At 46.2% G+C, this 25,813-nt stretch overlaps 3 protein-coding genes across 7 annotated transcripts in view; 1 reads left to right on the top strand and 2 right to left on the bottom strand.

Annotated features, from left to right (window-relative positions):
- The first annotated feature begins 627 nt into the window (after positions 1 to 627).
- LOC134020545 (uncharacterized) lies at positions 628 to 5,310 on the top strand. The gene is made up of 6 exons (XM_062460692.1): positions 628 to 828; positions 955 to 1,095; positions 1,666 to 1,828; positions 2,040 to 2,263; positions 4,653 to 4,810; positions 5,061 to 5,310. The coding sequence occupies exons 1-6, from the start codon at positions 697 to 699 to the stop codon at positions 5,269 to 5,271; spliced, it is 1,029 nt and encodes a 342-aa protein (XP_062316676.1). The 5' UTR covers positions 628 to 696; the 3' UTR covers positions 5,272 to 5,310.
- A 316-nt stretch (positions 5,311 to 5,626) lies between these two features.
- On the bottom strand, positions 5,627 to 24,120 carry si:ch211-212o1.2 (uncharacterized protein LOC492735 homolog). Of its 5 annotated transcripts, XM_062462033.1 has the most exons (8): positions 23,091 to 23,177; positions 22,716 to 22,761; positions 22,436 to 22,621; positions 14,110 to 14,229; positions 13,750 to 13,841; positions 10,453 to 10,597; positions 9,602 to 9,814; positions 5,627 to 7,005 (listed from the first exon to the last, which is right to left on the bottom strand). In XM_062462033.1, the coding sequence occupies exons 3-8, from the start codon at positions 22,593 to 22,595 to the stop codon at positions 6,884 to 6,886; spliced, it is 852 nt and encodes a 283-aa protein (XP_062318017.1). In that variant the 5' UTR covers positions 22,596 to 22,621; positions 22,716 to 22,761; positions 23,091 to 23,177; the 3' UTR covers positions 5,627 to 6,883. The 5 variants fall into 5 exon arrangements, 4 of the variants coding, with proteins under 4 accessions (XP_062318017.1, XP_062318014.1, XP_062318013.1 ...); XM_062462030.1 differs by lacking the exons at positions 22,716 to 22,761; positions 23,091 to 23,177 and adding an exon at positions 23,988 to 24,120; XM_062462029.1 differs by lacking the exon at positions 22,716 to 22,761 and having other exon boundaries at positions 23,091 to 23,242.
- A 275-nt stretch (positions 24,121 to 24,395) lies between these two features.
- znf423 (zinc finger protein 423) overlaps positions 24,396 to 25,813 on the bottom strand; it is a 91,108-nt gene continuing 89,690 nt past the window's right edge. Inside the window, exon 8 of the mRNA XM_062462011.1 lies at positions 24,396 to 25,367. Coding sequence (XP_062317995.1) covers positions 25,338 to 25,367 — 30 coding nt within the window. The 3' untranslated portion in view covers positions 24,396 to 25,337. The remainder of the gene's footprint in view (positions 25,368 to 25,813) is intronic.

Genomic DNA, 25,813 nt, shown 5'->3' with positions numbered 1-25,813 from the left:
TGTTACTGATCTAACAAACATAGAGATGGAAAGTTTTTTCACACCATCAGTCAGACTCTGTCTCTCTGACTTTTTAGTCAGCTTCCCTCACAGGTCTGATAATTGGTTTCTTGTCTCACCTGCGCTCCCCACCACATCTGAAATCACAAGTGATTGTTCCTATTGAGTTTACAGAAACACTCCCCCCCCCCCTCTCTCTCTCTCTCTCTCTCTCTCTCTCTCTCTCTCTCTCTCTCACACACACACACACACACACACACACACACACACACACACACACACACACACACACACACACACACACACACACACACACACACACACACACACACACACACACACACACACACACACACACACACACACACACACACACACACACAACCACACTTAATCAGGTTGCCACCATCTCATAACACCTTCCATTTTATGTTAAATAGAAGACAAAGTGAACAGCATTTTGAGGTACAGTTTCTAATTCCACCAGACTGTTCTGGTGATATCACAATGCAACTACAATGGAACATGTGGGTGCCTCAACATTCCACGATGATCCACAGATCCAGCCTTAGGATCTTCAGCATAGACATGTATATATGTCTATGATCTTCAGTCCTTCATCAAACCTGGACAATCTGCAGACTACCATAGGAGCTTGACCCCAAACTGAACCACATCTGACCTCTGACCCCCAGGATGCCTAAAGCGAACTTTGGTGATGACCCTCGCATTCGCCCCCGCGAGAGAATGCCCCCTGTCACACTTGACTGGATTGACGGCAAAAACGTCAAACTGCTCAAAGTGGCCAATGACAGAGAAGCTTTCAAGGTTGGTGAATCACACTACAGAGCAGTTTACTGCTTGTGTATGTGTGAGTGTGTGTGCAGGTTACATGTGTGTGTCCCAGTATGTGCGTGTCCGTCGCTGACTGCTGTCTGCTTCTCTGCACGGCAGTTTAAGAAGCTGAACGTGGCTCTAAGCAGCTTGGAGAACGTCCACAAGAGCTGCTGGCTAAGGGAGGAGAGGAGGGTCAAACAGAGCCTGCACCGGCTGACCAGTGTGTCACCCACTTACAGGAGCCAGACTCTGTTCCAGGTTAGATCCAGATCAAAGAGACAGACAGAGATACATCATTACCTACCACCATCAGTCAGACAGATACACACTTAATTGGAGACACATGCTCTCTGTCAGGAAAAATATCACATAACACAAGACAGTGTAACCTCTGACACTACCATGATAGTGGGGTTATGTGTTGAAGGTATTGTCAGCACGCAGCACCCATTAAACCTGCCAGTGACTGACTCATTACGTTACGCCACAGCGCAACACCTAGCTGTTAGGTGAGAGAAGTGCAGAGCTGATCACTCAAACAGAGCAGGATGCGTAGCGTGCTCCAGCTAGCTGAGTCTATACTGTTGTTAGAAGCACAGTGGGAGGAAGTTAGCACTGGTTGTAGGGGGGTCATGTGATGTCTATCAGGAAGTCACACCAGTGGCGTGAGATACTTTACTTTTGAGACAATCATATTTGCACATTTTGTAACTGAGTGAGGGTGGGTTTCCATACAGACACTGGAAACAAAAAATTGTCATGAATGAGACTTGTTTGACACGGTTTCGCACCGACTATGGGATCATCATTCTGGTCCATCTGGTACAGAGGCCCAGTAAGGACTTCAGATTCAGCCCTGTTGGAGGGGCTAGCAGGGTGACGCTCCCTGTCTCCCCCCAGGCCCAAGACAGCCAGGACGAGGCCCACATCACCCCCTCCTCCAGCAGCTGCAAGAGCAGCACCCCCCTCACCCCCAGATCCAGCCAGAGAAGTCAGTGCTGACACACATGCACAAGTTTGCACACAAATGTTCCATAAGTCTCCGTAGAGAAAGCAAAGATGTAAAGACAATCCTGGGATGAATGTCCATTCATCCTTAGAAACGGACACTAGAATCCCAGGTCGTGTTTGAAAACAACCAGAGCTATAAGTCACAACCTGAACCTCCATGTCTGACCATTTGTCCCTCTGTTATTTTCCAGGTTTGAATCTACCCCCGTTCCCTCTCCACCCAGGAAAGGACAGCCAGGGGGCTCTGTCGGCCAGAACCTCATCCTACTGGGGGGGTCGGTACATGACCCTCCAGAGGCCTGGCCAGGACCCCAGCGGCCTCAGCCTCCTGTCCCAGGGCCCCCCCAGCTTCCGAGGGGGCGGCAGGACACCCCTGCTGGTCACCCCCAGCATACTGGCCCTCCTACCCCCAGAGGTGTTTTCTCATCTTCATATTAGATCTTTTAGATGTATGTAACCCTAACCCTATTGATCCTATACCCACAACATTCTTTAAGCGAGTGTTTGATAGTGTCTCAGGTCCGGTGCTAGAGATTATAAACACATCCCTTAGAACTGGCGTCTTCCCAGATGCCTTCAAAACAGCTGTTGTAAAGCCCCTATTAAAGAAACCCAAATTGGATAACAGTCTACTTGCAAATTACAGACCAATATCAAACCTTCCATTTATTAGTAAAGTACTGGAAAAGATAGTTTTAGTCCAATTAAATTATTTTCTTGAAGAAAATAACATCCTGGAAGTCTCGCAGTCAGGTGTCAGGAAATATCACAGTACTGAAACTGCTCTCACCAAAATAATTAGCGACCTCAGACTAAACTCTGATGCAAATAAAGTCTCTATCCTTATCCTGTTAGATCTCAGTGCAGCATTTGATACAATTGATCACGACATCCTAATCAATAGACTGGAAAAGCTTATTGGGTTCACGGATAGTGTATTGAACTGTCTGAAATCATATATCACAGGAAGGAAGTTTTATGTTAGTTTAGGTGACCATAGGTCCAAGAAACATGAGAACTGCTACGGGGTTGCTCAAGGAAGCTGCTTAGGTCCATTACTTTTTTCTCTTTATATGTTACCACTCGGCGACATAATCAGAGAACATAACATAGATTTCCATAGCTATGCGGATGACACACAACTATATATATCCACTGAACCCAACGATGCAACGGCCATCAATTCCATTACCAACTGCCTGTTGGCAATAAACAAATGGATGAATGATAACTTTCTTAAATTAAATGAAGACAAAACCGAAGTCCTACTATGTGGCCCCAATTCCAAAAGAGAGATGCTTATTAAGAATCTTGGAGGCTTAACCCCCTGTCTTAAACCAGAGGTGACGAGTCTCGGTGTAATCCTGGACTCAGATTTGAATTTCAACTCTCACATTAATAAAGTGACCAAAACAGCTTTCTTTCACCTGAGGAATATAGCAATGGTACGACCATTCATAAACCAAAATGATGCAGAGAAGTTAATTCATGCTTTTATATCCAGCCGGCTGGACTACTGTAACGCACTTTTCACTGGTCTTCCCAAGAAAACCACTGAAAGACTACAGATCATTCAAAATTCTGCAGCTAGATTATTAACCAAAACTAAAAGGAGAGAACACATTAGTCCTGTCCTAGCTACTTTACACTGGCTCCCTGTTACCTTCAGAATTGACTTTAAGGTCCTTTTCCTCACATACAAAGCTCTACACGGACAAGGACCTAGCTACATTGCTAACTCCTTTATAAACTAAACACCAGCTAGAACACTGCGATCATCAAATGCAGGCCTATTAGAGGTCACCAGAAGCAGTCATAAGAAGATTGGTGATTCGGCCTTTGTCAATTACGCCCCAAAACTATGGAACAAATTACCCATGAATATTAAGGAAGCAAACACTCGAGACATTTTTAAAAGACAGCTTAAAACCTACCTTTTTACCGAAGCATTTAAGTAATTTTATCTCAAAAGGGTTTTCCTACTTTTCAAAGTTGTTTTCTCTCTTGAACAGAGATCTTATTGGGATTTTAATTTTTGTTTGAATTGTTTATCACTTGTATTATTGTTTTTATTGATTTTATGTAAAGCACCTTGAGCTACAATTCTTGTATGAAATGTGCTATATTAAATAAAGTCTTACTTACTTACTATATTTGGGTGTGCTTGCCGAACCGCAATATTTCATATATATTTATTATTATTTATTTTCCCACCCTAACTCGTCCTTCAGTTTTTGCACTACAAAGACAATGTCGGTGTTAAAAGGTTTGTCTTGGTCACGATTGCGTTGCTTGTATTGGATTTTACGTTCCGTTGCACGGTTTAGGTTTAATTTAAGTTGACCAAAAAGTCGTCACAAAAAAACTAATAACAATCTAGGATATCTGTTTGAAGAGGTTGTGTATATCTGCATTCAACTGAGCTTCAGATACAATGCAATGCTTCAAATGTGTGCTTTTTAATCTATGCCATCTTCATAAATAATAAGTATGCATACTTATTTAAAATAGACAGAAATATCAATTTCACCCAAAAAACAGACCAATCTGCATCCGACGCAAGCACACCCTTGATTGTGCACTTATAGTACACTGTATCCCTGCTTTTCGAATCCCCATTTGCTTTCAAATGACACATGGCACAAATTACGTTGATCATAACTGTTGTGGGTTTCTCTTTGCCCTATCCCCCCACCTCCCTCCATACCCCGACCTCCCTTTTGGCCTCACTGCCTCGCTCTCCCCCAACCCTCCCCCACCTCCCCTCCCCACCTTCCTCCACCCCACCCTCCCCACCCCAACAGCTGTCCCTGGAGCTGCAGGGTCTGAAGGAGGCAGTGATGGGGTTTCCCCTGCTGCAGCGCAAGGTCAGGGAGTTCCTGGCTTGCACTCGCATCACCGAGCAGGAGAGACAGGCCCAGCGCAGCCTCACACTGCACCCCCTGGAGGCTCTGCACTGCAGGTACACCCAACACGACTCAGCACTGGGACACAGCAGAGGTCTAAAGGAGACCCACAGCCATCACATGATACATGTGTCTACAACTCTGCTGACACGTCTGATTCTTACCTAAAAAGCTTGTTGTTTAGACATTCACATTCATCCATCACTGCTCCGTGAAGTACCAAACCAGTTGTTCAAAATATTGATTGAAAGCTGAATGTGCAGTGGATCATGTTGTGTGTGTGTGTGTGTGTGTGTGTGTGTACAGGTACCTGCGTCTGTCTGAGAGTAACATCAGCACATTGCTAGAGCTGTGTAGAGAGAGCGGCATCCATGTTGACATGCACGCCCACATGAAGGACTCTGACATCGACATCACCAAACTGTTCACCAGCTTCCCTCTACCTGCCTCACCGTCTGACAGCACCGAGACCGTGACAAGCGTACACACACCTGTGACAGCTGCACCAAACCTCTGAGGCACACAAGCAAGATGGATCACAGATTTATGCTCTCATTGGCTGTCTGATCTGTCAATAAAATACATAATCTAAAGTCTAAACCGAATTCCTGTGAACCCTACATTAATATCGAGTTTGGACCCAGTCTGAATGATTGACTTCCAGCCACTAGAGGGTGGTAGTGTAACAGCTATGCTCCGGTCCGACAACCAGCATGTCCTATGAGGCCTGAGCAACAGTATCCCACTGCTTTGTCTGATTGGTCATTATCTGATAACGTCGCATGTTTGGCTACAAGACACAGAAAAGAAACAATATGCCAATGATCCCTGCCACAGCTTTGATGACAAAAGCAGGGACCATACCAAATATATACATTTTGGAATTAATAAATCTTTATTAAATCAAACAAACAAAAATCAATTAAGCTGCTAAAAACATGAAGGCAGACTAGCAGCAAGCATTAGCATTATACAAGGTTGAACTGTTGATAAAAAAATAGAAAATTATAAAGCCAGACAGAGAACCAAAAGCTGATCTGCTGGTACAAAACACACACAAAAAAAACAAATAACAATCTAGGAGATCTGTTTGAAGAGGGTGTATATCTGCATTCAACTGTCCTTCAGATACAATGCAATGATAGCCAGCTGTCAATATCCTGCAGGCTTTAAAGAATGTGTGTGTGTGTGTCTGTTTGGAAGGGAGTTCTACACGCAAAAAGACAGAGCGAGAGATAAGTACGCAGATACATTTGTCATGAAGCTTGCAGTTTTTTGCGGGTAACATTGCAATAGACATTTTATAGTGAGTCAGTAAAGTGCACGTTTTCTTTGGAGGGTAAAAATAACTTGATTACAGTAGTGTATACTAAGTGCTCTATAACGCTGTGAGTCACATGACCATGGAAGAGTCTGGTATTGAAGAGTCAATACCAGTGCTGTATTGCATGAGATAATTCAGTAATGTATATTATAAACTAATTGTTTGGTTGTTTCCATAGAACAATAAAGGCCAGCATGATCTCTAAATGCATCTTAGATACAAACCAGTCCAAGGGGTGATTGCTTTAGAGACACTGTGTGTGTGTGTGTGTGTATTGTGTGTGTTAGATGCTATCTCAGAAGCCACATGGTTGACCTACTGGAGAGCCCAACCTCCAGGTAACTCATATACAGGTTAACAGATGAAACAACCTGAAAAAACACTGGATGTGACAGTATGATGACGTCCTGAACAACAATTTCTTTTTTCTTTTTCTTCAACTTCATAAACACTAGAAGCTAAACTCGTTGAGAGTTGCTGTCCCTGGCGTGTGAGTGTGTTTCTAAAAGGCCACAGAGCCAGAAGGAGGTGAACAGAGGTGATGGGAAGAGCAGGAGTTTGTAGAAAGATGAATAGGCGTGTGTAGGCAGGTGTTTCATCTCTTCCTCTCTCCCCTGCCCGCCCCACCATGGGTGGGGTTCAATCCCCCCTCTGGACTAGTGGGGGGACTGGGACCATGTTTGGGTGTCTGGTTCTGGATCATGGTCCTGGCCTACTGTCTGGGAAAGAGTCCAGGACTGTTGTCTGTGTCAGGGCCTGGGTTTGCTGGTTGTGGTCAGGTCAGGTAAGGGTCAAAGGTCAAAGGTCAGTCGGTCCTCTTCATCCAGGCCAGGTCATCACTACGTGGTCTCTGGCCGGTCAGTGTCTCTATCACTCTCTCCATCCTCCTCCAGAACCCAACCTGGTCCAGAGGGTAGTTACACCACCCTGGAGGAGGGAGGGAGAGGTGGAGGGAGAGAAGGGAGAGAGAGAGAGATGGAGGGAGAGGTTGAAAGGAGGATGGAGGGAGGGAAAAATGTTGAAGTGAAGAAGGAGGGAGAAGGCAGTGAGAGGAAGGAAAAAAGAAAGCATGGACACCACCTTTAATTCACCCCCGAAATAGTTGGCATTACTTCGGTCTGGAACTGGAAAACTGAGTTTTTCCTTTGCATTTAAAAGATTCTACAGCTCATAGTTGTATATGCCATGGCAAATATGGGTGGATAATTAATGCTGGAATCAGCAGAGTTCATATTATATCCTCCTGACCCAGCAATTCATCCAAGTAGAGAGTGGACATTGGTTTTGGGCTGGTAACTTTGAAATCATACTGTACATTGTGTTTATTCATTTAGTCTAATAAAGAGGACATCCTGGGCTTTCTAATGTCACAAATGTGAACCTCGGGAATAACCATGTCATTCTAGTTAATTAAGTCGTAGATGCATAACTATACAAAATAGGAAAATTATGCTGGGACCTTTCTTTCCCCTTAAAATATGTTTATAATTATTATGTTATGTAAAAAGTAAATATTTTACAAATATTTTCAGGTTGGACTACCTCTGCTCTGAAGCAGGATGTGTTTCCTTAATGAAACAAGTAAGATTCCACACCTGCCGATGGTGTTATTCCTGCAACCCTTGTTACTTACTGAAACTTAAATTTCTGTACTTATACTATATATAGATACAGTGTGTACAGGTTGAATACATTCATAATGTATTCAACATGTAGATTTGATAAGAACACATCCTGTATATGCATATGGCAGTACATAGGAATGAATACATTACAATCGTGTGGATGTGTGTTTACAAACTGTGTGTGTGTGTGCGTGTGTATAAGCAGTCTTCCGTCCCTGTGGTGACCCCGTCTCTGCAGGAGGAGAGCAAACCAGCACCGCTTGTTGGTTTGATTCTTCCTCTTTGTCCTACTCCCTCTCTTTCGTTCTCTCTCAGCTCTCTCTTTTCATTTGTTCTCTCTCTCCCTCTCTTCCTTCTCTTTCTCTTTTCTCCATCTCTCTCCCCATGCAGGCCTATTTGTTAGTACTGACAGCAGGTTAGCATTAAATATACATGGAGATTGTCAGCCACTGGCACACACAAAGGCAGGCGCAGAGCCCTTGGGAGCGAGGCAGGGAGGGTGAGGGAGGCAGGCAGGGAGGGTGGCGGGGGAGGCAGGGAGGGTTGGGGGAGGCAGGCAGGGAGGGTGGGTGGGTGGCGGGGGAGGCAGGGAGGGTTGGGGGAGGCAGGCAGGGAGGGTGGTGGGGGAGGCAGGGAGGCAGGCAGGGAGGGTGGCGGGGGAGGCAGGGAGGGTTGGGGGAGGCAGGCAGGGAGGGTGGCGGGGGAGGCAGGGAGGCAGGGTGGCGGGGGAGGCAGGGAGGGTTGAGGGAGGCAGGCAGGGAAGCAAGCAGGGAGGGAGAGTGATGCAGGCGGTAGGGAGGGTGGGGGAGCAGGGACGTGGCTGGGCTGCTCCCCTGTGGACACCCCTCCACCACCCACATCCACCCCCTCCACTGTACTCATCACCCCCCCCCCACGAATGGGGGGGGGTGAGGTCCTACACACACACTAAGACACACACACACACCCTGCCACCCCCCTCCACACACATCTGTCGTCCATAGGGGCACAGGGTGACGTACAAGCCTCAATTCTCCAGTGCTGTCTTTCTCTCTCTCTCTCTTTTTTCTCTCTGTCTATCTCAGACGCACCCTGCATACTCAATTTGGATGTAGTACTGGGCTATAATGCCTGCACACACACAAACACACACATAAGCATAGACAAACAGACAGCTCATTCCGGCTAACTAGTGTTTATCTCTCCCACACACGGCAGACATTTTGTTCCTACTCTATTGTGGTGTTTCTTGTGTTTTAATGTCCAGTATCTCTATGAGATATGTAGAGAAATTGTCACAACAATTTCTTGCTAACAGTATTTTTCTGTAGTAATTTAGTAGTAAAATGATAGTTAATCTATAGTAACATAGTAGTAATACGGTAATATTTAGAAATGCAGTAGTAATATTGTAGTATCTACAGTACTAATACAATTAACTACTGTAGTATTTACTGCAGTAAAGCAGTATTAATACTGAAATATGTAACAATAGTAATGCGGTATTTACCTGTAATGTAGTATCAATACAGTAGTATTTACTGTCGTAATGCAGTAGTAATAATGTAGTACTTATCTGTAGTAATGCAGTATTTACCTTCCTTCGTGCAGGAGTAATACTGTAGTATTTAAATGTTGTAATGCAGAATTAATCCTGCAGTATTTACCTGTAATAATGTAGTATTTACCTGTAGTAATACAGTAGAAATTATGTAGTATTTACTTGTTGCAATAGTGTAGCATTTTCTTTTTTGTAATACTGTAGTATTTATCTGTAGCATTGCAGTATTTACCTGTAGTAATGTATTATTTACCCGTAATAATGCAGTAGTCATTCTGTGGTATTTACCTGTAGTAATGCAGTAGTCATTCTGTGGTATTTACCTGTAGTAATGCAGTAGTCATTCTGTGGTATTTACCTGTAGTAATGCAGTAGTAGGTTTCGTGGGGCGAGACATGGTGTATGCGGTGGTGTTTCCGTGGCAACACCAGATGACAGTCCTGGAGCAGGGTGACCCATCGTGGCAGGCCAAAGTAGGAGTGGGACCACTTGTGGATCTGATTGGTCATGGTCAGGAACACGGCCAGTGCAAATACAAAACACTCCCACGGGTAGGTCTCTGCAAGGGCGTCTGTAATGGGGTGTGGGGGACGGGGAGCATTTGTGTGAATACAGACATTCAGCTGCACTCTTGACCTTGTGAAGGAACATGGTGATGGAACACGGTGTGTGTGAGAGGCAGGTCACTGAACGCTGAGGTAGAGTCTGGTTTCAAAGAGAAAGTAAATAGAACCCTGTAAGACTATCTCCCCCCTTCCTCTCTCCGTCCCACTGTCCCTCTTTCCACTGGCCTGGTTGACCCTGAGAGAAGAGCAGACAGGTATAGATGTCACCCTGTCAGTCTAGTGTTGCCCTAAACACCTCACCCCCCCCCTCACCCCCTCCACCGTTCTCGACTTCCTCCCTCTCTCAGCTCCCCTTGCTCCACCCGTCTTCCTCGCCTGTCCTCTCCTCTCTCCCTCACTCTGGTCGTGTCTCATGAACACACAGCAGCAGACAGGGTCACGACCTCCCAGCTGAACCTTTGCGACCTCACTGATTCCACCTCGTGACGAGGTGACCTACAGTACGCATGTTTCTGTGTGTGTGTGTACATGACTCTCTACTAATACACACTCCTGTGGCACCATCCACTCCTCTCTGCTCTGTCACACGCGTTTACGGGATAAGAGCCTGCTAGGGTTGAGGGGAAGAGCTTGTGAGTCCTACCTGGCGGGTACGACAGGAACTTGTATGTCATGTGTGCCAGTGGAAGCACGGTAATGAGACAGTTGTCTCCGTTGGTCTCTATGAAGTCATGCCTGGTAATGGCTGTAGGGTCGATGTGGTGCTCTCTGAAAGGACGAATAAATGCCTGGAGAAAGAAAGAGAGGGAGAACGAGTAGGGGGGGAGATAGAGAGAGAGCAGAAGCAAGACAGAGAGAATAAGGGAAAGGGAGGGAGGGGAGAGAGAGAAAGCAAGGGAAGACAGAGAGAGGGAGGGGGAAAAGAGAGAGTGGGGAAAAAGAGGGGGCGAGGGAAGAGAGAGAGGGAGGGGGAACAGAGATGGGGGGGAGAGAGTGAGAAAGGTAGTTAAGACAGGAATATCATTATGGTAATTTGATCATTAATATTCAGTGTAATCCAATCATGTTGAACACAAAGTATGGGGACAATTCCTGTCAGAATTCCACAGCTAAGAGTTGTACTCTTTGGTTATTTTTTGGTTGTTTATCCCCCGGTCTCCGCCTGCGACACGTGAGTCAGGTGGCTGCGCGGTGAGGGAATCGGGCTAGTAATCCGAAGGTTGCCAGTTTGATTCCCGGTCATGCCAACTGACGTTGTGTCCTTGGGCAAGGCACTTCACCCTACTTGCCTCGGGGGAATGTCCCTGTACTTACTGTAAGTCGCTCTGGATAAGAGCGTCTGCTAAATGACTAAATGTAAATGTAGAGAGAGATCGAGAAAGACACACACACAATCTTGAAAGCCCTAATAACATTGATTCCAGTTCACTCAAGAGTAAAATATTTTTAAAGGGGTGGAAAAAACCACAGGTTTTTGTTTCAGGAACAGAATTTCAATGACGCGACTGCTGCACACATCATGACCTATGTTTAGTCTCCAGATGGTTGGAGGCTGCTTCTGATCTGACACTTTTACATCTGTGGTCTATAGGTCCCACAGTAAAGAACAGATGAATTCATCCTGTCCCACAATGTATGTGTGTGTGTGTGCGTGTGTATAAGTGTGTGTGTGCTCTTCATCCTGCTCCACATCATGGCACAGAGAGATAACCCTGCAGAACCCCGCTCTACCCCACCCCTCCCTGCTGCCCCGCCCGCCACCCAAAGCCTCAGATCCGGCATTCTAATAAACCGGTGAACAGCGGTGCCTCGTCGCTCTGACGCCGCCTGTGCTGCCCAGGCCCGGACACCCGCCGGCGGACATGCGGGCGCCACAAATGAACGGGCTTGCGGGGCGAGAGTGGCGGACACACAAAGAGAAAAACACACAATGAAGGTAATTTATTTTCTTCGGCGCCACGAAAACACAGGAGTGGTTTGGTGCGTATTACCATAGCGTGCCAGTGGCGGGAGGAGCAGTCATTATCTGGCATTGGAGGGCAGGACTCAATCACAGGTCTGTCTGAGGCAGCCTCCGCTGGAGAGGACGAAACTATCTGTTGATACGTCGACAATTATCTGGCCCTCTCCTCCCTCGCTCCCCACCTCGTTCTCTCGTCCCTGGTCCAGATGAAAGCGTAGCTAAGCTCCAGACGACACACAGAGACACCGTGCAGACTTCACTGCCTCACTGGCTCTAATCCCACACCGTTTAACGGAACGCCTCGCCCTGCTTGGTCTAAACCCGCCTCAACGCTAATCAGGACTCACATCTCCCATCGCCCTGGCAACACCGCCATCCGTGGCAACGATAGAGCACACCCTTCTCCTCCTTTTCCACCTTCCCCTCTTTCTTCCTACTCCTCTATTCCACCTCCTACTCCTCCACATCTCCTCTTCCTCCCTCCCTCCTCCTCCCTCTCGACTAGGAGCTGGCTTAAGTCGTTCAATTAGACCTCTTTCTTCTGCCATAATCACCATCATTAACCATTCTCCCTCTAGTCTGGGCCTCTGCTTGAATGTGCTGACGGAAAGAGAGAAGGGGGAGGGGGAGGGAGGGAGAGAGAAGGGGGGTGAGTCCGATAGATGAGTAGAAAGAGGTGGAGAGCTAGAGAGAGAAAGAGAGAGAGCGAGAGAGAGGAGCTCTATCCTTCCATTTCAGTTAAGTGCTGGTCTTTAATCTAGCTGTAGAGGATGTTTAAGCGTCGCTCTCCTGGTGGCGAGGAGATTCCCTGTCTCTGTTTGAAGTGAGCGCGCTCCCAGGTGGCTGGTCCTAATTATCCCAGACAGAGCTAGGATCAAGCCCTGCCATGTCGGAGAGACTCAGACCCCTGCGTGGAGGGGCGGGAGACCCCTGCTCTGCGGGGCTCTGTGGCTGGGAAACAGACCTGGGATAAGGAAGGCTAGGGATGTGGGGCCCCTTGGCTGGACCTATGGGGGGTGGCTGGGTGTATAGAGTACATATATGTACACACGTGCATGTGTACACATGAGTGCGTGTGCGCGCTTGTGTATGGCTGCAACCCAGGTGCTTTCTGACATTTTAAAGTCTTCTCTGTATAACGCTCTGTATAAGAATATTGCAGCTACAGGCACACATGATATCTGTGTTCATACACCGTTATGAATGACCAAAATTCTGTTATTTGGAGTAAGTCTTTTACTCTATAGGCTGCCTTTATTGGCACAGTAGACCCACACATGCACAGACATACAAACGCACACCCACAAAGAATAGACAACTAGAGATGGGATGCACACTAAAACGTGACCATTATTAGGAGGATGGAGTTCTGCTTTCCATAAAAAGCCCCAACAAGACTCCCAACATGCCCCCCTGGCAACACAACCATACAATCATTAGCAGAAATACATACACACTCGCACATAAATTAATCACCACAAAAGATCACATCAACCAATACTAGGACCAGCTGCTCTCTAATTGGGTAAGATGATGATGACCTTTACTGTAATTGGAAGAGGGGGAGGTAAGTATGGGAGGGAATGAAGGTAGGCAGGCAGGGGTGACAAGGGAAGGAGAGGTAGTGGGGGAACATCATTGAGTGTCTGTGTCTGTCTGTGTGTGTGTGTGTGTGTGTGTGTGTCTGTGTGTGGGGGCGGTTCTCCAGGACGACTGGATTACTCCAGCTCCTTGCAGCCCTTGGGGTGAGAGGGGATGAGGGGGGCAAGGAGGGTTACTTGGGGGTACAACCATCGCAGCCGGAAATGAGGCTTGGAGGAGGGTGAAAGACTAAGATTTGAGCCAAGAAAAACGAGTCAGAGCTACCCAGACACAGGTTCCAATGGCCTGACTCACAATGGAGGACCTCAGTCAATAATGTACCTTAGTCATTATCACAGTGTGGGAATATCACAGTTTAGCAGACCGGTATCTCACCTTGCCGAGGACAGGGATGTCCACAGACCCCCAGGTGTCCGCCCCCCAGTGGACCATCCCAGAGGCAAAGTCTGCCGTCACTATACCCAGAACTGGGGGAAAGATGGAGAGGAGGAGAAAAGAGAAGGAAGAGAGGAGAGCAGAAAAGGGGAGGTGAGGACGAGGGGAAAGGAGAGGAGATGAGAGAAAGGGAGGAGCAAACAGGTCAGGAAAGAACATCAAGTAAGAAAGAGGCAAAAAGCAGTTGGACACAAATGAGCTCAGGAAGAGCAGTAGGTAAAGACATTGGGAATTATATTTACAGAAAGTGTATGTGCATGTATGTGTGTGTGTATGTGTGTGTGTGTGTATGTGTCTTACCAATGCCGATGAGGATCTTATAGATGTGCACGGTGGAAAAGTTGAAGAGAAGGAAGAAGAAGTTGATGAACAAGAGCGAGAGGCACATAACCACACTGACCCACTCCTGAAGTCTCTTACCTGTGGAACACACACACACATACATACACACACACACACACACACACACATACAGACAGGCATGCACACACACACACACAAACCCACACATGCATCCACGCCCACACGCAGACAAAGTCAGTTATACAGTAGAAATAGAATGGCTTCAACTGTAAGTCATACAGACATGAGCCAAAGTTACAGTGCAATCATTTACAATGGAAATATGCTGGGAAAGAGCCACATGAGCAGATTTGGTGGAGCAGGATAGTGCTGATGAACCTTGACTACGTTGTTTCTCTCCCATTGGGAGACACAGTGAGGGGGGAGGGATGGAGGTGTGGAGGGAGGGAGGGTGTCCTGTGATCTGGGGTGGATAATGAAGTGTCTGAGGTCTGTTAGGTCACAGGGTCAGCTGTGTGTGTGTGTGTGTGTGTGTGTGTGTGTGTGTGTGTGTGAAATAGAGAAATCGAGAGAGTTTATGACGGTGTGTGTCCAGGGTAGAGTGTGTGTCCCGTCGCCCCCGAGTGTTAAGTGGTCATCAACCTGCATGAAGACAAGTGTATGCCGAACCCAGGGGTCGCGACCTCTGGGAGGCGGAGCCCAGCTGACAGAGCTCCAAATTCACAGGTCAGACACCTCACAGCAGAGAGGGGAGTGGGGGGTGAGGTGGCTGGCTGGGGGGTCTACAGGGTGAGCTGGGGAGAGATGGGGTGAGCGGAGGGGGGCTAAGACCACCTCACGGCGGGCTCTGGTCCAGTGGCAAGGAGGAGATTAGACAGCTGCTGAATTATGCATCATGCTTGGGGACGTCATTAGCACACCCTGCTACTCTGCTCTGAAACTCTTTTGAGTTCTGTTCAGGAACTCTGCTCTGCTTTGGAACTGATGACAAAATACTAAAGCAGACCGGTCAAGCTCAATAAACAAGTAAAGCCCAGTAAACCAGTACTAGTCCGCAGTGGTATAGCGTAGGTATATTATACTATGCTATGCTATGGCAGAGTAGAGTATAGTGTGTATACCAGTTACACTGGGCTAAGTGAACTGGCCTTGCACAGCATGTAGGAGGGTTAAGTAGAGCAGTACAGTATAGTTGTGTTGTCTCCGTGCTAAATATGACACCATTTCCTCCACTCAGTCAAAAGGCACAGGGGACAGACACACTGGAGAATCACAACACCAAAATTCTCTTCCCTCTCCCTCTCTCTCTCTCTCTCACACACACACACACACACACACACACACACACACACAAACACACACACACACACACAATCCAGCCGGGGTTGAGCAGTGGGGCCGCTGTCAGGTGATCTGCGTCAGTCCTTGGATCCAGGGGATCCCTGGTGAGGACAGAATCTAGGCCAGGCCTCAACAGAGCCACCACTAGTACCTCTACAGACAACACTACAGACACCATTAGTACCTTTACAGACACAACTACAGACACGACTAGTACCACTACAGACACCACTACAGATACGACTAGTACCACTACAGACACCTCTACAGACAACATTAGTACCTCTACAGACACCACTACAGACACCATTAGTACCTCTACAGACAACACTACAGACACCATTAGTACCTCTACAGACACAACTACAGACACGACTAGTACCACTACAGACACCACTACAGATACAACTAGTACCACTACAGACACCACTACAGACACCATTAGTACCTCTACATACAACACTACAGACACCATTAGTACCTCTACAGACACAACTACAGACACGACTAGTACCACTACAGACAACACTACAGACACCATTAGTACCTCTACAGACAATATTAGTACCTCTACAGACACAACTACAGACACGACTAGTACCTCTACAGACAACACTACAGACACCATTAGTACCTCTACAGACAACACTACAGACACCATTAGTACCTCTACAGACAACACTACAGACCACTACAGACACGAACTAGTACCACTACAGACACCACTACAGCAATTCTGCCTATCTCTCAGTCTGCCGACCCATCTGTCTGCGTGTCTTGAAGCCTGACTGTCCGCTGTGCCATCTCCCTGTGTTACATTGAGTCTGTATTACTGTGTGTCTGTTTGTCTGTCTGTGTCTGGCCACAGCTCCAGAGTGGAGCGCTCATTAATACAGTCCTGACAACAACATGCTCAGTAGAAGAGCCTGGTCCATCGCTCAGAGCCACCCGCCAGCCCTCCAGCCCCCGTCTGCCCGCCTCGCGCTGGCGAGGGGATTTAACCTGGGCGGGGCGCCGGGCCAGGAGAGGAGGGTGCTAATAGGCTGAAATTAATCAACGACGGCTGATTCGCCGTCGAGGGATGTAACCAAGCACCACAACAACACTGTGCGCATGCTAATGGCCTACTCTCCCTCCTTACATATCATCCCTTTCTATACCAGTCTCCTTTTTGAAAATCTTTTGTTTTCCGTCTCTACTTTCTTCATACAGACGTTATATTCACCATGAGGTCCTGAGTGTCTGACAGAAACCCTGCCCGAGTGTTGCTTCACAGACCAGTTAGTTATCTAAACCCCTCCCTCTTGAACTATCTTTCGGTCTCTCTCTCTCTCTCTCCCTCTCAGTCTCTCTCTCTCTCTGCAGGACAAAGGGATCTGGTCTTCGCTGCTTTCTGACTCTGTTGTCCTAAACCCTAGGGCCTTGCGATCTCAGAACTACACACATACACAGTGAAACGCACACAAATACGTGGGCGCGCATACACACGTACACACACACACAATGAAAGGAGTCTTCACACCTCCTCCAGAGCAGAAAACAAAAACCAAGTCACACACCCAGAATGGCTGCCTGTCACAGCAACAAAGGCTAGAGTCATCACTGCCAACATGCCAAGACTGCACCCTCCCTCCCTCTATATCTCTCTCTCCCTGCATGTCTCTCTACCTCCATAACTCTTTCCCGCATATTCAAGCCTGTCCCTACAGCAGCAGAAACAAACATATACATATTGTTGTATACGGACCCTTAAACACTACACATCAAAGTAATGATACACGATAGAATTATACTTCTGAATACTATAGGCGGCTTTATTCTTCCTTCTATCCATCTCTTTCTCTTTCTCTCCCTCCTTCCCTCCCTCCCTCTGTGTCCCCTGGTTGTGTCTCTCTAGGCCTGTCTTCAGATGGGACCCTCTGAAGGGGGGAGGGAGGGGGAGGAGGGTTGCAAAACTGGGTCACATGCTAAGAGCAGGAGAGACAGAGGGAGCCAGAGAGAGAGAGAGGGAGCCAGAGAGAGAGAGAGAGAGAGAGAGAGAGAGAGAGAGAGAGAGAGAGAGAGAGAGAGAGAGAGAGAGAGAGAGAGAGAGAGAGAGAGAGAGAGAGAGAGAGAGGGGAGAAAGAGGGGGAGGTAGAATTCCCTGATCAGGACGAATGGATCAGTCACAGGCCTCGTTCTTTTCATCTGCTCTCAGTGGACGCCTCAACCTGGGACACACACAGACACACACAGACAAACAAACACACACAAAAGCAAGTTGTACATACATACACTGATCACACAACATTCACACCCCACACATAAAACACAGGCATACAGTCTATTCCACTCACTCACACACACACACACACACACACACACACACACACACACACACACACACACACACACACACACACACACACACACCCACACACACAGACACACGTACATCCAGAGTAGGGTATTCTGACAAACGTCCTACAGTACATTACTCTACGGACAGACCAGCAACAAAGAGCTGAATGAGAAATTCAATAACTGCATACCAACACAATGACACAAAAAACTACCAATAAACACACACACACACACATTTTGACCCCCTGAGAAGCCCAGTAACTAGGCCTGGCTCCAAAGTTTTCCCTAGTGAAAAGACAGAGAGAAAGAAAACGGGGATGGACAGACCATGGTGTGTGTTTGTGTGTGTGTGTGAGTGAGAGGGAGTGAGTGAGAAAAAGAGTGAGATAGAGAGAGATCGAGACGGTACAGAGATAGCGAGAGAGAGAGAGAAGGGGAGAGAGAAGGGGAGAGATGACAGTGGTTGATGAGGGCTGCAGATGAGGGTTGGGGGTGGAAGACCCAGGAGATGGAGGAGTACACCACGGAGTACACACAGCACACACACGTGTGAGACACACACACAGCTCCATAACTGTGTGCTCATAAGCCCGTGGTGATGAGCTGGTCTACATTTACACACAGTGGATTGGAATAGTGACATTAAAATTAAAGCTATTCTATAAAGCAACCGGATACACTGGGCTTTAAAAATTCAAATGTCCCCAAAGCAGCTATCCGTTCTCAAGTTCAGCTCCTCCCTGCCTAAGAGACACAGTGAGGTGAATATTCCTTTTAATAAGAGGTGTTAGAGAAGTTGGGTCGCCATGGCCTAGTCATAAGCCATGATGCAGACAAGAGGGAGAGGGCTATCAAACATTAATAACAGGCCTGTCCTGATGTGTGTGTGTGACATTAATAGAGCTTGTGTGTGTGTGTGTGTGTGTGACAGTGAGTGTGTGACCGGACGCGTGTGTGTATGAGACAGAGAATGAGCTTGTGTGAGTGTGACAGAGAGAGAGAGAGAGAGAACTTGGGTGTTTGTGTGTGTGCAGCCTAATGTAGTTAGGTGTCCTGTTGAGTGTATAATTGAGGAGCACAGCAGGGGCAGTGGCAGGTAGCCTACTTTTTATCCTCTCTGGCTCTCTTCCTCTCTCTCTGCCCCCGCTTTCTCTCCGTGTCTCTACATCAGCCCTCGATTTCTCTCTCTACTCTCCCTCTTGCTCTCTTTGCCCGCTCGAGTATCCTCCCCTCTCTCGTTTTGCCTTCTTTCTTTTAACTCTCTCTCCCCCCTAAACCTCACTTGGCCTCTATAGCAGTGAGATTGTGCCCATGCAGGCGGGTGCGCTGTTGAACACGTCCAGGTGTACAGCGGCACTTACACACACACACACAGTGGTTAACAAATGGAGCAACTCCTGATTTATGCATGTCTCCCTGTTCTGTTCTGCTGACTGTGTCGGCTGGCCCTCTTCTGTCCTGGGTCAGCCCGGGTCAGCTCCACAGCTCAGCCGAGCCGTGTCCAGCCCAGCACTCAGACGGGTCCTGACCCTGTGACCTGGTGACCCTAGGGTCAGCAGTCCAGAGCCAGCCCTCAACCCCGGGGTCAACCTGGCCAAGGGGAGAAGTATTTAGGAGGAGGGAATGATGAGGAGGAAATGAGGTGGAATGGAAGCGAGAATAGGACAGGGGGAGGAGGAAAGGGAGAAAAGGGGGTTTGTGGAAAGAGGCAGATGTGGATGATGTGAGGAGGAGGAGATGATGGTGAGGAGCAAGTGGGGGTGAGGAACAAGTCGGGGTCAGATGGCTGAGCAGTGAGGGAGTCGGGCTAGTAATCTGAAGGTTGCCAGTTCGATTCCCAGCCGTGCCAAAATGACGTTGTGTCCTTGGGCAAGGCACTTCACCCTACTTGCCTCGGGGGGAATGTACCTGTACTTACTGTAAGTCGCTCTGGATAAGAGCGTCTGCTAAATGACTAAATGTAAGTGGCGGGTGAGGGAGGAGGAGTGGCTCAGCTCTGGAAGAAGACTCAATAATGCCTCATCTGAGCTTGACAACAGAAGGAGAAAGTTCACCTCTACTGTCACAGAGAGAAGAGAGCAGGGCTGCTGTACTCCCTACAATACACAGGTATTAAATTAAGTTTTACTAAGTGCTCACAAAGAGATGACTGACCGAGACTGACTGACTGACTCACTGATTGCATATAAATTGGTTGGTAATCTGAATGACACCATATGCTGTTAAAAAAAAAAAAGATCAATGTAAAGTTTGAGATACATTAAACATCCAAGAGCAGGTATTTGTGGTTATGAAGGGACTATCAGGCCATACCTGATAATATGAAAGGTCTTACTGAAACCCAACCTTCACTTCCTACAGCACCTCTCTCTGAAGAGACATCTCCACTGTTGTTATGGTAGCGGAGGGAAGTTCAGGGTCTGTTGTGGAAACATGATGTCCCAGTGCCTGTGATATTATTATTAGCCTTCATTTGCAAGTGTACACAAGTACAGTATGTATGAATGAGGATTATGTCTAGTTCTTTTCTTTTCCTCTCCTCGATTATCTACTGCACTTCCCATACACACTATATGTATGTTCCTTTGGAGAAAAGTGTCTGCTAAAGGACACATAAAATGTTAGAACAGCACAATCAGCTGTGATTCTCTATTTCCCTGTGTGAAGCTTGAGGCACCACTATAGATATGAATGTTCATATCTGCATTAGTGATATCCTTAATTAAGTCTCCGGCTACAAGCACACCCTGATAAGGAACTGGCCTACGTGAGCTACGAATTGTAGTTGATGTGTGAGTGTGGGTGTGTGTGTGTGTCCAGTCACAAACCACACCTCAAGTATGTCTTAGTGGTAGCCGCTTGACGGGTGGGTCAGAAAGCAGAGCTGAGGTATCATGAGATTACTATCACAGTCAAGATCACTAACAGCCATAGAAACTAGATGACTTGACATGTGAGCTCTCAACAGATATACAACTCATGTACTCACATTATCACACACACACAGTGGGTGCCTTTGTGACCAAGTTGGGGAGGTTGGTGACGAGGTGTCAGAGGAACAGAAAGTGTAGATCCTATTCCACTTCCTGTTAACCCTTGTGCTGCCTTCGGGTCACATGACCCAAAGGTTCATAACGAACCATCGTTGTGTTTACCTAATTTTACCCAATACAAAAAAATATTAAAAAAAATAAAAACCTTTACAATTTTAACCTTTGCAATGTGGGGGGTCTGAGACAGCCCAACGGTTAAAAGAAAATGCTTCACTTGTTTTTGTATGCGGTAAAGTTGACGCATTACGACGGTGGGTCACAATGACTGATGGGTCAGAATGACCCGAAGATAACACAAGGGTTAAAACTGGATTATGGGATGTAGAGAAGCAAGGAGTGGTCAGCCGAGCGTGACACCACAGACACACATACATATGGTCGAAACATACACACACACACATTCTCCATCTCTCCGTCTGTCCTGGAGTTGCAGTAATGAGCCCTAGCCTCTGTGTGTGTGTGTGTGTGTGTGTGTGTGTGTGTGTGTGTGTGAGCAGCATGCCCTGCGTGAAACATAAACACACTGAGTGACCAGGCAGATCGTTATCACTCCAATGCAGATCAGTTTCTAATGGAACTAGAAACACACTATAACTGAGCCCAACACTAAGCATAGCAGAGTAGGACAAACATGTCTTTCTCTTAATCTGTTCTATGATGCGAGGCTTTGAACTTAACTCTGATCCTTGTTGTGTGTGTATGGTGGTGGTACTTGCCTTGGGGGAAATGTCCCTGTACTTACTGTAAGTCGCTCTGGATCTGCTAAATGACTAAAAATGTAAAATGTAAAGATAGACAGATATGTAGACAGACAAAGATGCAAGCAGACATGCATACAGAGGTGCATTCAAAGTGCTGCTCTCTTAAAAGCCCCTCTGCTGGACCCCAGCCAATAGGCTTCAGCTCACTAACCAAAAGTCCACTCAGACTAGGGTAACAGACAAGCTGCTGCACATAGCAGGACATGTCATTATTTGTGTTTGTTTGTGCCAGTATTCTGTATTACTGAACTGTCCCTAAAATATCAAAGCCCATTCCCCTGTAAACAATTGCATAGTTAACGGTAGGAATTTACATTGACCCACAATTTTAACAAGTACAATCGATTGGTACTGTCGGATGATAATATGTATGATGGTTAGATACCTTTTTCCTTCTCACCAGGCCAAAAGTAAGCATCCATCATTAGGCCATGATGACATTCACATGGTCCAAGCAAAAAGTAGGCTTACAAGTCTCATTTTGAGCTACCCTAAGTATTCAAATTACCTCTGAACATCAGATTTGAACCGCACTGTAGGCTATTCAAAGGTTATACTAGAAGGTTGTATAAACCGCCAGCACTGTGTACCTTTTCTTATGCATTGTTACTAAAAGACAATTAAGGTCACCACAGTGATTACAGGATCATCCTCCTGACCAGCCCTCCTTATTAACCACTACGGGCTACAATATACTATGGTGCTTGTCGTCACGTCAGCAATGCCAGCAGGAAATAGGTGTTACATGATTGACTGAGCAATGTTTCTAAGGCTCACCGCCTCTTATCTATTCAAAACAGTCAATTCCCTAGCTCCTTATCTTACCGGGAGAATATAGCTTCGCGAGCTGCCGGGCCCCTGCGTGCTGCGGTCCCCACCGAGGCGCCGTGCTGCGGGCAGCCGCACCGTGCTCATTCCCGTTAGGATCCTCCTCTGCCATAGACCGGTGTCTGATCTGGGTCTCCGACAGCAATGCCGCCTCCATAGTGTCTTCCTTTTCACTCGGTTTAACTAAAATGCATAAATTATGTGTTTGATCAATAGGTGATTATTGGCTATTGGTAAGTAAATATTGTGTCGGTACCGAGTGATGCTGAAAGCTCACCGGAGCGACGTTTAGTACCACCCGGAACTAAAACACGGATGAACCGCTGCTGACATACAAACCTAAATACCCGATTCGAATGGGTTACGTGCTTTTATTTTCCTTGTTATGTCCAACAAACGCACGTATTATTGAAATATGTCCAATTTCAAATGATAAAACTGTAAATTAGCCTTTTTTTCTAAGTTTAATTAATTAGCCTATCTTAGTCAACTTTTCGCGTAGGCTAGCCTACTTGTCTTTCATACGGTGGCGATGCTGGTTCTAAAACTATATTATGTGGATAGCAAACAAACAAGGACTGGGAAAGTAGACTATGTCAATGGATCGAAAACTTAACTTCTGTTACGAGCACTAAAGCACCGTTATAAATACCTGCCATTGGAACCAACGTCTGTCTGACAGTCTTACTCTAGTTCTCCGACTCCACCACTGCGGAACTTCAGCAGTAAAATATTGAGAATCCCTAAACTCTGTGTCGCGACCGTGATGTGATCTATGAGCTTGCGAGCTGCTGATGCAAGTCGAGCCATCGCCGGGTCATGTTGCAATTGACGTTCTCCTTGGCACCATTCCCAACAGCGCACAGCAAATTGAATGTCTGGACCTGTTGCTGTACTGTAAACTCAAAGAATAGCTTGTTGTGCAGCCATGAATATTATAAAAATGTATAAATGTCAATATCAATATACTTTCTTATTGAAATATTGATAGAATTTGTATCATTGGTTACATTTTCTACGCAACTTTAAACATAGCCTATTAATGCAGGTCTATTATAGTTTCGTGGTTTATCTTGACAAACGTATAGCCTAGGGATGTATGTTATTACAGTCTGAACCCCGTAACCTGTAAAGATGTTAACATGTTTACAAACAACATCAGGCTATACTTTGTCAACTATCCGATTGCGCCACTGACGGCACATGTTACGCCTCCCGTCTACTGCCCTCTCATGGCCTAATGAATCACCCACGTGATCAAAATGAATACGGATTTAGCCTACTAAATTGTGATGAAGCCATAGTTTATGGGCAATTGGATGCAGGCTATGTTCTGTTAAAACCTCTTACAATTTAGCAATTAACTGGTCAAGTTTTAGTTATGTTTTGGATTTGATGTGTAGGCTAGAGAAGAAACTCTGAAATGAAAAACAAGTTGTGAGCTGTGCGGGCTGGAACGGGTGGCAGTGTGTTACACTTATCTAAAGATTACATGGGTTTATTTGCCGTTCGTAGTTAAAATGCAGTCATATGGCAAGTACACTCTCACCCGTAAACGCACAAGTTCAACGGCTCCCCTGGTGACGTGGTGTATCGATGCGTTCCGATGAGTGATTTCTGGGAACGGCACCGACCTTCTGTCCGCCAGAAGCCTCAGAACTCAGCTGCTTTGAACACATGGATGCAATTAAAGCGGAGAACCGTATGGTAGTCAAACCAACAGTCTATTATCGTTAGAGTGTGCGCAATAAAGGCACATTCCGTCCAATTGTCCACACAAAGCACCGTAGCCTAAATGGTGTTCCTATAGAATGAATACAGTGAAAACATAAAAAAAACAGTGACTTAAGAATCTTAAGTTAAGATGTCATCATAGACCCCCCCCCCCCCCAAAAAAAGACAAAAATATTACCAGCACAGGTCGAAAACGGAAAACGTTCTGAAAGAAAAATGTGAGTGATTGCAGCTCATAGTTTAATGGTGGTGTAAGAGGATGAATACATACAGCTTTGAATGACAACTTTACCAGAAATTGCACTGTACCGTTTCAGTTCCATTAAGAAAACACAGCACACGTAATCCCTTTATTTGTGTTTATTTGTTTTTTTGACTGTACTAGTTATTGCAATCTGGTTAATTCACATTTAAAAAGCAGACATCATTCAGCTGCACTGAAATTGATGATATTCATTTTTTACAATAACCGTCTGGCCAAAAGACTGGAAACACCAATCAAAACCATCTTGTTTTTCTTACACTTTATTTTGTTTTATGTATTTTTATTGTAATTACAAAAAAGAAATATATATAACAATAATAATAATAATAAAAAGAAGGAAAAAAACTCAGAAATATTACGACTGGCAAACAATCACAACACAGCACAAGTACCTATTTACTGCAAGAAATAAATGGTACAAAAACCAAAAGAGAAAAAAATAAACATATGCAAAAATAGGAAATAAAAAGGATATTGGCACCAAGAAAGTTTGATACAGAAACAACCAATAACGAGGGCGAGTGAAGCTTATCTACAGACTAAACTCTGAGTGGGGATAGGGGTAATTTATTCTTTCCATCAATTTCCCTTTCCTTTGTTCAAAAGCCCCCCAAAAATGCACAACCGGGAGAAAAGCAAAGGGACAATAAAAATACTGCACGTACAATACCTTTTTCTCTCCATCTCTTTCTTTTTCCTCTTTCTCTTTTTTTTAATAGCATATCCCATTAATATTCATTCCCCACTGCTCGTAATAGCCGCGCCTGGTGGCGGCATCGTTAGAGTTTTACATGTGACTAGCAAATGACACTTTGATTGGCTGTGATGTTGAAATGACGGTCCCCTGCTGGTTCTGGGTCGGGGGGCCGGGCTGAGCCGGGAGTCCTGCCGCGGCCCGTCTCACTGCGCGTGCTGGCTCAGTGTGTGGTTCTGCAAGGGAAAAGAGAGGGACACATGAGGGGAGAAATAATAAGCTACGTGCCCACACCTCCAGCCCCACAGCCTTCCACCTTACCCCTCAATACCCTCCTATAGTCCTATCCACCTCTCCTCCATTTCCTCCATTGCTTTCCATCCATCCACCCACCCACCCTCTCCTCCCTCTATCCTCTATCCGAGCCAGTGCATTCGTCTCTCACCTGTACGTAACACACACAGACACACACACTCCCACTGCATTAACACCAAATTGTACAATTCATCTTGCATAGACTGCGGGAAAAAAACCAAACATATTCAATCATTTGCTTTGCATTCATCCTGATCTATTGCAACATGCAACAGCGATCTGTTTATTCAGATTCACGAGTCTCGCATTCCTTTTGATATTGACATGAATATTTGAAACCCTCCACGTCAATACCTTATGAGTATGG

The sequence above is a fragment of the Osmerus eperlanus genome, chromosome 5 (assembly GCF_963692335.1).
Source record: "Osmerus eperlanus chromosome 5, fOsmEpe2.1, whole genome shotgun sequence".
NCBI classification, from domain to species: Eukaryota; Metazoa; Chordata; class Actinopteri; order Osmeriformes; family Osmeridae; genus Osmerus; species Osmerus eperlanus.
This window is presented reverse-complemented; position numbering and strand designations above follow the sequence as displayed.

Coding starts and splice junctions, on each gene's coding strand:
- LOC134020545 (XM_062460692.1), top strand. CDS start 697: ATGCCTAAAGCGAACTTTGGTGATGACCCTCGCATTCGCCCCCGCGAG. Junction 1,096..1,665: donor GGAGCCAGACTCTGTTCCAG/GTTAGATCCAGA, acceptor CATCTGGTACAG/AGGCCCAGTAAGGACTTCAG. Junction 4,811..5,060: donor CTGGAGGCTCTGCACTGCAG/GTACACCCAACA, acceptor GTGTGTGTACAG/GTACCTGCGTCTGTCTGAGA.
- si:ch211-212o1.2 (XM_062462029.1), bottom strand. Junction 13,842..14,109: donor TAAGATCCTCATCGGCATTG/GTAAGACACATA, acceptor TCTTTCCCCCAG/TTCTGGGTATAGTGACGGCA. Junction 9,815..10,452: donor GTTCCTGTCGTACCCGCCAG/GTAGGACTCACA, acceptor ACCCCATTACAG/ACGCCCTTGCAGAGACCTAC.